This window comes from Aphis gossypii, chromosome 3 (assembly GCF_020184175.1).
Source record: "Aphis gossypii isolate Hap1 chromosome 3, ASM2018417v2, whole genome shotgun sequence".
NCBI classification, from domain to species: domain Eukaryota; kingdom Metazoa; phylum Arthropoda; class Insecta; order Hemiptera; family Aphididae; genus Aphis; species Aphis gossypii.
The window spans coordinates 46,075,087-46,087,746 of record NC_065532.1 but is presented as its reverse complement, the minus strand read 5'-3'; the positions used below and the strand labels follow the sequence as shown (position 1 = coordinate 46,087,746).

Here is a 12,660-nt window from a genome sequence, read left to right as displayed (position 1 = left end):
TATGGCTGAAATCAATAATTGTTTACATTAAATACGTCTACGATAATAATAACAATATTACAGTATAGGCAGGTACTTATATACATCGTTTGCGTAATGTTACACCACATCGAGTGTCTTCCATACGCCTAAAATACTAAGAATTGTCGTCGAATGGTACTTATCGGTTTTCTCCTTCCCATTTTCCAGTACTTGTGAGTTTCCTAAAGTGTGTCTGTTTTAAAAAACATAAAATTAAAGACATACAAAATGTATTTAATTGAAAAAAAAACAAAATTTTTAATTTTTAATTATACCGATAGTAATTATAAATATATAAAATTATAGAGTTACTCGATGGCGTAGAATATGTGTGTTTAATATTTTTTTTCACATAATAATAAAATGCAACATTTGGAAAATTGTCCAATTTTATACAGATATTCGCCGAGAAACGTAAATGTACTCAAAAACAATTCGATTTTTCATCACAATTTTGGTTTAAAATGTTTAATTTGGCATTTAGTTGTCAAGTATTGAATATTTGTGCGCGTGCAAATTCAAAACCAATATCGAAGGTAAAAGTTTTGAGTATGAGATACCATTGAATCATTTGGTATTTACAGGCCTACTGTTTCGATTATTACGTAGGTATTTACGTGTTTGACAACTATTTTTTTTTTATGAAATTAATAAACTTACGATATTCCATAATCCATGTAGATTTTAGTTGTATCAGAAACCAAAATCGGATTTTGTAGCACCATTAAGTTTTTATATCTTAAACCTAAAAAAATATAATATAGGTAGGTGATAAATTTCAAAATCGTGTGGTTAAAAATTATTGCAATTAAAGAGTTACGTACAAAAAAATTGATATGAGCCCAAGATCGAAACTGTGAGTTGCGAGTTGCCGGTGTTTGAACAATATCCGCTAATATATATCCAATATATATAAAATATATAAAATATATATCGCGAACTATATCCAATAATATAATTTATGTTAGGCTTATGCTATAATACCAATATATAATCTACTCGTCGTTCGCAATCATTATAATTTATAGTCACTGCGTAGCGAAGAGGATCGTTAGTCGAAGATTTAAAGGGTTTTAAATACGATTATTGCACACGATATTGTATACACAGTTATATACTTATATATATTGTTTATTAATTATTAGTTGTTAGTTAATTAGTAATTTCCTACCAATTGGCAATCACCGTGCGTTTAACTTGGGTGCGGAAATAGCTGTTACGAACGCGGCCGCCCACCCTTCCCTCGCCTGTATTATATTATAATATATTATATTACATTGCTCGACGACCTCGCCGGACATTGTGCGCGAGATCACCCCTCGGACATAAAGGGCGTTTTACGTTACGGACTTATATCGTATGGACTTAATATAAAATCTATATATATATATATAAAGTACAGTTAGTATATAAACATATTATTCTCGCAAAACCGTCAAACCCAGAAACGACCGGTAGAAGATTTATGCGGCCTGCGAAAACTATATAACAATTATATATATTACAAGCACACACACATATATACATGGAACAGTGGGGTACATCACACATTGGGAAAATATTTTTAAAACTATTTAAGTTTTAACGTGCACCGTACATCATAAATAAATATATACATATATATATCTAACCGTTTTAAGTATAATATAGTATAATACGGTTACAAACAATCTGTGATCGAATTAATTATGATATACGATTGCAGAAATATTCATATTTAAGTACACACAATTTCGACGGCTGTGTAAATTTACATGGTCGATGTCAATTTACAGTATAGGTATACGTATGTTAATTTTTTTAAAAATCAGTAATCCTATAGATTATTATGATATACAATATACATATATTCTTCCAAATATTTTAATCACATTTAAAACAATCTATATTGTATAAATATCTTGATAAAAGGGAGACCACTATATTATATAGTAAAATATTACATGTTTACATTAAAAATAAAACTAAAATATTCGCAAATCGCGTGGTATAGTTTGGTAGGCGCGTGATCGCATGTTAAACGTGTTAAAAATTATTTCCCCTATAGATAGTACATTTGAACTTAAAAATATAATTTCAATATAGTTGTATGCATAAAGAACAAAAGTACAGATATTAGAATTTTAATATAGAGATACGATACAGCAATTTGTTTTATTTATTTTTTACTATACACTAGACTACTAGAGCATATTATGTACGTCAAGTTATGTAATGAGCACTATATGCACTATGATAAAATTTTCATTATTACCTATAATCTATATATATATAATATATATAAACCCAAGTCGTAACAGCAGTTTATCAACAATGTTTAGTATGATTTTTTTTATACTCGAAATTTACACGATATCAGTATTGAATAAAAAAAAATTCAATTTTCCACCGATTGACTATTATAAATTATTTATTATGTAGACATGTAGTATTGTACAATATCATTCAACTCGCACATTTGCTATAATTTTTTATATAACTTAAGTAACACATTTAAGTACAATAAATGTATTATCCGATTTTCCAGTTGGAACACATATTCATTTAAATTTAATTTAATAATGATAATACACGATGCATAAAATAGTATTACCCATGTGAACATTGAACTGGTTGAAAAAATTGTACACCCTTGTCTTTTTTTCTATGTGTTATTACTTATTACTTATTATGAATGAATCAAAACCGTGCACATTCCAAGTAAACATTAATGCCATAAACTGCTGTTGCGGCTTGAACATTGTTACTTCTTCTCAAACTTCGAAGTTACATAATATTAGATATTATTGTTAGTTTAATCTTATACCCAATTATACTAACGCATAGTGTCCTAACTCTTAATGAATAAATATAAAAATATACCTTCTACTATCTTCATTGTCTATCAGCGTACACAAACATTGTCAGCAGAGCAATCACATATTTATTTATAATTTCTCCATAAATTATGTACTAATAACTTAACCATTTCCTTTTCCAATCCCTTGTTATTAGTAAAATGAGCTTGAGTAACTCCTATCCGTTATATTTCTCTTAAAAAAAAAAATACACATAAACGTAAAAATGGTTAAACAACGCTATACAGTACCTTCTTTTATAATTTAAGTAAAATAATAACAATATTTGTACCTAATATAGATATCATTAACGAATTTACAATACATTAGGGCCACGTGTAATTAAACGTGAATTGCTGAAGTACCGAGTTATTAAATATTTTAACATACCTATACAGATGGATGTTTTTTTCTTCAATAGTTCAATCAACCTATTCCGTCATATTAAATGACATGCGTAAGAAACATAATGTTTAGGGTTTGTGGTAATTGGCAGATATGAATGCAAAATTTGGTCAAATATTAACGGCAAGTCCAAATATTTTTATTTCATCGTTCAATCTACCATTTAATGAAAAACAAAAATTATTCATTTTATTTAAAAAATAAAGTTATCAATTATGAAATGTAGTAAAGTTTGAAACTCGCTTCTAGCCATACTATTTTGTACTTTCTTATTAAAAAAGTAGCTTATTCCAAAGGTTAGGATTTTAAAAAGGGATACATAATAATGTTGAGAATTACAGAATACAGGCCGCATACATTTTTAATGCCAATGACTAAAAAAGATAATAAAATTATAAAAATTATACATTATGTTACAAAAATTCAGTTCATAAAATTTATTCATTAGAATAGTATAATATTTATAATATTATTAAATTCATATAGATATTGATTTTTTTTATTTAAAATTGTTTTGATGTTAATGAACGGTACCTGTCTGTTTCTTTAATTGTTTTATTTATATTCATGGGTGATTTTGATGTTGACAGCTACAGTAAATCATCTAAATGAGTATTGATCAAATGATATACTTTTTTTGATAAATGTTAATTTGCTGAAAGTTGCGTTACACAAATATGTTGACTCAAAAAATATTAAAATTTCTCTTAAATTTGGTACCTAAAATAGAAAGATACTCATTTTCTTTCAGTGTATTCAAAAATTTAATTTAATTATTTTTGTTATTGTTTTCTCCTGTTTTGAATTTATTAATTCTCTTCATAACATCTTCAATAAATCGAACTGCATTACAAAATTGTTTGAAATTATTGAAACGACTGTTCATAACAAGAAAAAATGTAATATACTTGAAATACATTCAAAACATTATCATTTAATATTGATACAATTATAGACTACAACAGTAAATATGGATGAATATTTATCAATAAAAAATGATAAGACAATTTAATATGCTATCCTATAATAAAAATTATTTAACAATTAGATGATAAACTTAACTTAGTGCAATCTTAACATAGTTTTCATAGTTAAATAATGTTGCAGGTAATATGTCTTAGACATTTTTAATAAGGAAACTACAAATTTACAACACATTTTTAAATTTATTAATTACAAAAGATAGTAAGATCTGTATAAAATAATCACATAAAATTAATATATATACATATTATACTAAAAATAACCCCAAATGTAGAAACATTATAACCCAATAAAATAAATAAATAAGTGTTAGTCAAAAAAAAAAAATGTAATAAAACATGATACAAGAGTAATAATTAAAAAGGCTATTTATCTACAATAATATTTTTCAATTTACATTATACTACAATTTTATCGTATGTTTCATTTGCTATGTCTGCTATTGTGGGCAATTCAGTTCTAAAAAAAAAAAATAAATTGATTATTTATAAGTAAATATTTTTTAATATTTGTCATTTGTTATTACTCTGTTTTTGAACATATAGATTTTTATATAGTACATAAAACTTTTAAGCAAAAATAAATAATTAATATTAGGTAATAACACATAAAAGATAAACTAATACAAAACACAAGACTATGTTTCCTTAAGAACTTTTAATCATCATTTCTTGATTATTTATACAATTATTTTTGATTTAAAAGATATGGTTTTGAACAGAAATTTAACGCCGGTATTAGATATTGTCGTAAATAACTCATAACTAATTTTAATTTAAATTTGTAAACTTTGTAAATATTCTAAAGGTATATACTTAAAACTATACGTCATGGTCCAATCATTATAATTTAATGTATCTTAAAATATTAAAAATATTTACTATTTAAATTAAATACTGTACATTTACAGCAAGGCCTGGAAGTGAAACAATACATTTTACTTTGATCGTTAGAGGGGCAAATAAAAACAAATTATAAAAATAATAATAATAATTTACAAAATACTATAAATAGGATAAATTAATTAGCATACTAACTTTGGTTTTTTAAATGTTTGGTTCATAACATTTTCTAATGCTTCTTCTTCTTCTTCTTCTTGGATGGGCTCATGTTTCTGTAATAAAACATAAATTATACATTTTTTCTATTATTATAGTTTAGAATTTATATGTTAACTTGATACAATGATATTCTGACAGTATCTGAAGCATTTACTTTAACCTGACATTTTTTTCCAAAAGATATATGAACAAATTATATATATTAACCTAATTCTTTTAGAAAATTATGTCATACCTAAAATAATTTCAGAAACTTATTGTGGTTAATTTAATACAATAATCATTATTCATTACTATCACTTTTAATAAATTACTAATTGAACACAAAAAGCAAGTAAATAATTTTTTTTATCATTATAAGAAATTATATCAAAATAGCAAAATGCATTACATTATTACTGCTAAAGTTGTAGAAAAAAATCTTATTATATTATAAAAATTAATATCTTCAAGTCCAATAAAATATATTCAGTCTGAAATAAAATTTCAATACTTACAGGTGAATGTCTGTTTGTGCACACTGCAGCAGAACATTTACAATACTTTGAACATGATAAATTCTTTTTTTGGCACATACAAATATTTTTTAAACAATTTTTGATGCATAAACACATAGGTTGTCCTTCAGCATTCCTCTTTAAATTCAAACGATTTGCACGTTCTTCGGAAGGTTCAAACATCCTGCTCTAAAGTTTTATAATAAGTTTTAATTATTTCTAGTTAAAATTGATAAATTATTTAACTTACCTCTCGTTTTAGCTTATTTAAACGTCGACGTAATGGTGTAATATCTACACAATTCTCTTTTGTATCATCAACCTCAGTATTAGTCTGTAAAAATAATTATTAAGCATGAATCACATCTAAAAATAATTATAGTTTAACTTACTGGAGTTATAGGGGAAGAATTCATATTTTTAGATTTAGAAGATTTTGAGCGATGAGGACCAATACCACTATTTACAACTGTTTGAAGATCTGATATTAGCTTGTCTTTTTGATTTAATTCTTCTCTGAGTTGTTCAAATTTACTAAGTTGATCATCATAGATTCTAAATCGTTCTGCAAATTCACCACCATTACCTCCGTTTGATAATCTCTCTTTCTCATTCAATTGTCTCAATAAAACTAGAATCTAAAATTAATAAATAGTTAATAATTTTTGACACCACAACTTTCATATTAGTATTACATTGTCTTCATATTCTTTTTGAAGTTGTTCTACTTGCTTTTGATGTTTGTTCATTAAATCTAATATTTTTTTTTCTCCGCTTTTAATAATATCTTTTTTTTCCATTAAAGATGCCTAAAATCAAATTCTCAAAAATATTAATCTTATACATAGAACTTTGAAATCATATCAAATTATTTTTCATTATTCATGTTTATTAATAAGCCTAACATTTGTCTTACTTTAAGTTCCTCAATTTGATTTTGTAATTCTAACATAGATCTTCTGTTATCTGCAGCCACATGGAATACATGTTTTAAAGCAGTTTTGGTATCAGCAATTGTTGTTAAATGATCAAAACGATTTTTTTTCATCAATTCTATGAACATAATTATATTAATTATTTCAAAAAATGCCAAATCTATATTTTTTAATGTATATATATTACTATGGGTATAATAAATGGGTGGGTTAGTATTTTTTCACAATAATATTAAGTTCATTTTCTAGAATCTTAAAAGTAATTGGATAGAGATTGAATAGTTTTAAGAGAAAATAAATGAGGATAAGTTGATTTAATAATAGTTTTTTTTCAAGGCAATAATGTATTTTGAGTACCACAAAATACCACTATTTTGTACCAAAGTAAAACAAAAAGTGATAGCAAGATAAGTCTTATATACAAACAATAAAAAATAGTTAAAATAATAAAAATATGTAGCTAGTTAAAAAATAGTTATGTCCAAAACTTAAATCTTACAAAAAAATATAATCAATTAAGAAGTAACGATATTAAATTAATAATTTTAAATGATGCATACCTTCATTACTATCAAATATTTTTTGTCTAAGTTCCATTATCTGAGCAGTTCTTAACTGTAATTCTTCAGTTATTTCATTTTTATCCATTTTTAAACCGAATTTAAATTCATCTGTGAGTCCTGTTGTTTCAAGTTGTTCCTAAAAAAATTTAATTGTTATAACATGAAATAAAACATTTTTATTTTATAAATAATATTTATTTTTTTTTTTACTTCACATCTCTGTATCATTTTATATATAGTTTCTCGGTCTATTTCCAATTGTTCTAAAGTTTTTTCCGCATCAACTGTGCTCATTAGCACATCTAACTCTTCATTTACCCATTTTTGAATACGCTGAGCTTTTGGCATAAATGCCTCATCTCGTTTAACCTCAATAGCTTTGCGAACTGCAAGAGCGTCCTAAATAATAATTATAGAAATAAATAGATAAAAAAATTATTTATTAAAATATAAAACCAATGGAAATTACTTTGAGTCTTTTATTAACATTTGCAGCTTCCTCTAATTTACGTTTCAGAGCTGCTTGTTGCCTAACATGTAATCGTTCCATACGAATCATTTGATTTTTTTGTTTCCGTTCATTTTCTTTTAAGCGACAAAGTTCCCTATCACGTTCTAACTTAAATTGTCTAAACTTTTCATTTTCACTTTTCATTTGTTGAATTAGTTTTACTTTCATAACTTTAATACTCTAAAAAAAAATTCATTATCATTTAAGATAGAAAATAAATATTATAGTGAAAATATTTTTAAAATGATTTAACTGACCTTTATTTCATTATTTAAATTTTCTACTTTTTTATCATTCTTAGCTTTCATTTTAATAATTCGATCTTGTTCTAAACATTTCTTAGTTAGATTTGATATCTTTTGCTCAAGCTCTTGCAACTTTTTTCGTCTTTGTTCAGATAACCTTGTGTAAAAAAAATATATATATATATAAATCTTATACATTGTAATGTTAAATTAAAAAAACATACTTTGAATTAATATTATTTGTTTGAGCAGCTTTAAGAGCTTCTTCTAATTGATCACGTTCTTGTTTTAATTGTTCAAGTTTATTTTTCAATTCTTCAGTGCTTTCTTCAGGACAATATTCACCAATATGAGAAACCGATTCAATTAGTTTAGCAGCTAAATGTTCCTTCATAGCTAATTCTTTATTCAGTTTGTTAAGTTCACGATTTAACTGTATTGTTTCCATAACCATTTGCTCTTTAGTTTGATCAGTTTCATTATCTGGCTCAGATATATCATCTTCATCCATATCTTCAGTAGCAGTGACATAGTCATCTCCACTTATTTCTACTTCAGTTCGATTATGCTCATCCTATAGGTAGGTAAGGTTAAATGAAAACATATCAATTTTTTTAAGTAATTTCAACTTATATACAAGTAACGTACCATAATTAAGCCAATTTTATGTTTGATATTATTAAATTCTTCTAAATTATTACACTTCAATGCATTTTCAAAATCTAATTTTAATTCTTCAAGACTTTTTTTCATTGTATCACGTCCAGTTTCAGCCTATTTAAAAAAAAAGGTATTAATAATTCAAAATCTAAAGTATGAAAAAGTATTAAAAGTGTGGAAGTATTAAATATTTACTAATAATGCTTTCATATTTAATGATGCACTTTGTGTCATGTATTCACTCAATACTTGACTCATAGCACGCATCTTTTCCTGTAAATCTTTATTAGTTTTTTGCAATGTAATATGTTCTGGTGGACAGTTAACAAAACCATTACTTTCCATCGCAACTATTTTTAATTTCAAATCGTGATTCTAGAAAACAAAAAAAAAAAACAATAAAACACTGAATATTAAAGTGAAATTTAAATTAAATACTTCTTTGGAAAGTGCAGAAATTTGGGCAGTAATTGGATCCTGATTTACAACGGGCTTATTTTTAATTTGTAATGCCCTATTAGCATACCGTAAAGTACTAACAGTTTCATCCATATTATAGTCAGCAGGACTAATACACGCAATCATCAATGTAACAGAATTTCCACCCAAAGAGTCTGTAAATAGCAGTTCATGAAAAAATATAAATTTTTCTAGTTTAATTCAATTGATAAATTAATATTTACCTTGCAATAAACGAGTAAGTTTACTGTCTCTATAAGAAATATGAGCAGATTTCTCACATAAGGAAGTAATAACATTTCCCAAGGACAAGAGACCCTTATTAATATTAACACCTTCTTTAAATCTTTCACCAGTAGCTTTTGTTTTTTTGCTTCGTTCTGATCCTGCCAAATCTACCAAGTGAAATTTGGCAGTTGTATTGTTTCTAAACACATAGTTATAAGTAAAAAATAATTAGATAATCTATAAAAATATTTTACCCATTTTCTTGCATTTGACTTATGGTTAATGTAAATATACAATGACTACGAGATGATTGAGCATTCATTGCTGTTGCACCAGTTGCTCTACCACTAGAACCCTAAAATAAGTATTAACATTTAATGAATAGGTACTGTAAATAATATCTCAATACCAAAATCATAAAAAATAATTACCTGTATTAAACATTGAAGTGTTGAAGAAAAATCAGTTACTACTATTTCAGTTAAACCAGGAATACAAATTCCTCGACCATCTTCTCTAATATCAAGAGTAGCTCTATTAGGGGATAAGAGATCATACACTTGTTCTTGATAAAGCTGTGAATAAATTTGAAAATATTTAATATATATAAATTAAATCAACACTGAATTTATACATATATTATCACTCGCTAAGTATACATACAAGCTAATACTTAATTAATTTATATTGGAATAAGTGATGCAAAATAACCTTTGAGACAACCAAAAAAAAACTAGTAAAGAATGAAAAATACAAAGCTAGAGATTTTATTCTTCAGTACTAATATAAAAGAATAAATACGAAAGAAATTACTAAAATAAACAGGATATGCTTAAGTCATTGCAAACTAATAAAAGCATTGATGGAAAAGATGGTTATAGAACTATAAAAAAAAAAAAGAGAGGAAAAATAATGAAAAAGAATGCAGAAGCAGCAATCGGCAGGGCTTAGAAAAAAAAAGTAGGTGACACACTTTATAAAACTAAAATATTATTATTATTATAAGCAAATAAATTTAAATAAATACTTCGATAAAAGATGCTTTGATTGAAAATTTAGCTTCTTCCGCTTTATTTTGTACTTCATTGAAAATATTTTGAATAGCTCTTGGTATAATACCTTTTTCTTCTTCATTATCATCGTCCACAAAATTTGTACCCATTGAATGAGTTTTGCCTGAACCAGTCTGACCATATGCTAATATGGTAACATTATATCCTAAAATAAAATCATAATTGCAGTTTATAATCACAAAACAATTATTGAAAAATAAAAGCCTAGAAAAAAAATATTCTTACCACTAAATAATTTTTGAACTAAATCTTCAACAGCTGAATGATAAACTTGATTTTGAGAATTTTCAGGACTAAATACATAATTAAATGTAAATGTAAGGTTAGCGTTATTATTCACAATTATCTGCTGGTTAACAGAATCTGCTAAAACACAATTTGAACATCCACGTTCTAATTCAGATTTTACAAGAGGACGAACACGAATTGCTACTCTTATAGAATCCATTTTGTTAAAACTAAAAAATAAACAAATTATATTATTAAATATATTAATTACCCAATATTCTTGTATAATAATAATATATTTTTCTAAAGTATACTTTTCTACAAAGTATATTATATTTAATTATTTTCAAGCTATTTAACTAATTGCTAACAATAGTTTTTTTTTTCTATTAATACAGCACAATGTTAAAAATAAATACTTAGGTTTCTATGAAGACATCCGACTCACTATTTGTTTTCTCTTCATAATTTAGTTCACCTAACTATAGCAAATTTTTTTCAACTAAATAAATTTGACGAATGCAATCATGTTTTAGTAAGTTAATCCATTATCAAACTTAAAGGTAAAAGTATTATCTAAAGAATCTTATAGGGTTTTATTAATACTTAAATTATAAATTATATTATGAGCATTTTATAATGATAAACATAAACAATGGCATAAATAAGAGAATGCAATGAATGCGACGACATAGGGCCCTTGAGCCTAGAGGGCCTTTCTACTTTTCCAGAATACTATTTTTTTTGTCATTATCAAAAATATTTGTGTTTAAAATTTAAAAATAATAATCAATAATATCTTATTTTATTATTATGCTTTTAAGACACCGTGTTGTTAAATATAATCTGGAGAAGCAAAACTCATGAATGTTTAGCAACTTAATGATAAATTTGCGAATTTAAAAACTTAAAGTTAAATTTTAACTGTTGAAAATATACGACTATTATTTGTTAATAAATAATAAATGTATGTATACAATATTATAAAAAATACTAATAAGATACAATATTAAGGAGATACAGTGTACACCTAGTTGTATTCTTTTAAATTTAAAACATATAAGAAAGGGGACTACCCTTAATCTTTTTCACTTTGGGGCCAAAATTTTATTATAAAGTATTTATAATTAACTTAAAAGCCTAGGCGATGACTTAAGTAGATAATATTCTTATTTTCAAGCTTAATATTAGGTTATCATTCGAACAATAAAACTAACTCAAATTAGCTTCATTATATCTTGAGCATAGACCAGAGAAAAAACAAACAGAGCACTGTTATCTTCTTAACTTAAATTATATAATGTTCATTTTATTGATTGACTTACTTTTTCGATTAGTATTAAATTTACAAAAACTGATAATTTGTATACACCATAGACAAAAGAATGACTAAAATGTATTCTTATATACACTGTATTAAAAGTTAAAAATACTAAAATTTAAAACCGTGTACACTTAACAGCGATATATATTATAGTTATAGTTTTTTAAAGATATGAGTTTTAACTTCTAAGTAGTAATTATTAACTTGTAAGTTAACTAATAATCACCAACTATAATTATTAATCAAAACCGTTAATTTGAATATTTAAACTTTCTCGAGAACAACGAAACACGAAACGGATTAATTTTTTAAATAAGTTTATAAATAACTATAATATATCCACTATTCAGCGACCAGTATTCCAAATTCCAGTATCCGATGAGTTTTTGACGTTTACGTCTCTACGATTACAAAATTTACATTTGAATTCAAGAATTGACAGTTACCCGACAGTGTGACCAACAACGAGATAAATTCTAGTGAAGTCTTTGTGACGGTAAAAAAAACGGCGCGATACAGTTATCCCAATTATGATAAGAACTATACCACGACACAGTACCAACCTTGAAAATAAAAATCCCCAAGTATTTTAATAAAATATAAAATTATGAATCATGATGAATAATATA

The 12,660-nt window shown here is 25.4% G+C and overlaps 1 protein-coding gene across 1 annotated transcript; it reads right to left on the bottom strand.

Moving 5' to 3' along the window:
- Window positions 1–4,177: 4,177 nt before the first annotated feature.
- On the bottom strand, window positions 4,178–12,440 carry LOC114124561 (chromosome-associated kinesin KIF4). Its single transcript, XM_027987854.2, has 21 exons — window positions 12,033–12,440; window positions 10,705–10,937; window positions 10,434–10,624; window positions 9,838–9,981; window positions 9,661–9,761; window positions 9,403–9,605; window positions 9,158–9,333; window positions 8,915–9,094; window positions 8,708–8,833; window positions 8,284–8,633; window positions 8,072–8,216; window positions 7,773–7,994; window positions 7,514–7,702; window positions 7,301–7,439; window positions 6,722–6,858; window positions 6,501–6,614; window positions 6,198–6,443; window positions 6,056–6,139; window positions 5,806–5,994; window positions 5,285–5,361; window positions 4,178–4,706 (listed from the first exon to the last, which is right to left on the bottom strand). The coding sequence occupies exons 2-21, from the start codon at window positions 10,925–10,927 to the stop codon at window positions 4,646–4,648; spliced, it is 3,297 nt and encodes a 1,098-aa protein (XP_027843655.2). The 5' UTR covers window positions 10,928–10,937; window positions 12,033–12,440; the 3' UTR covers window positions 4,178–4,645.
- Between the last annotated feature and the right edge of the window lie 220 nt (window positions 12,441–12,660).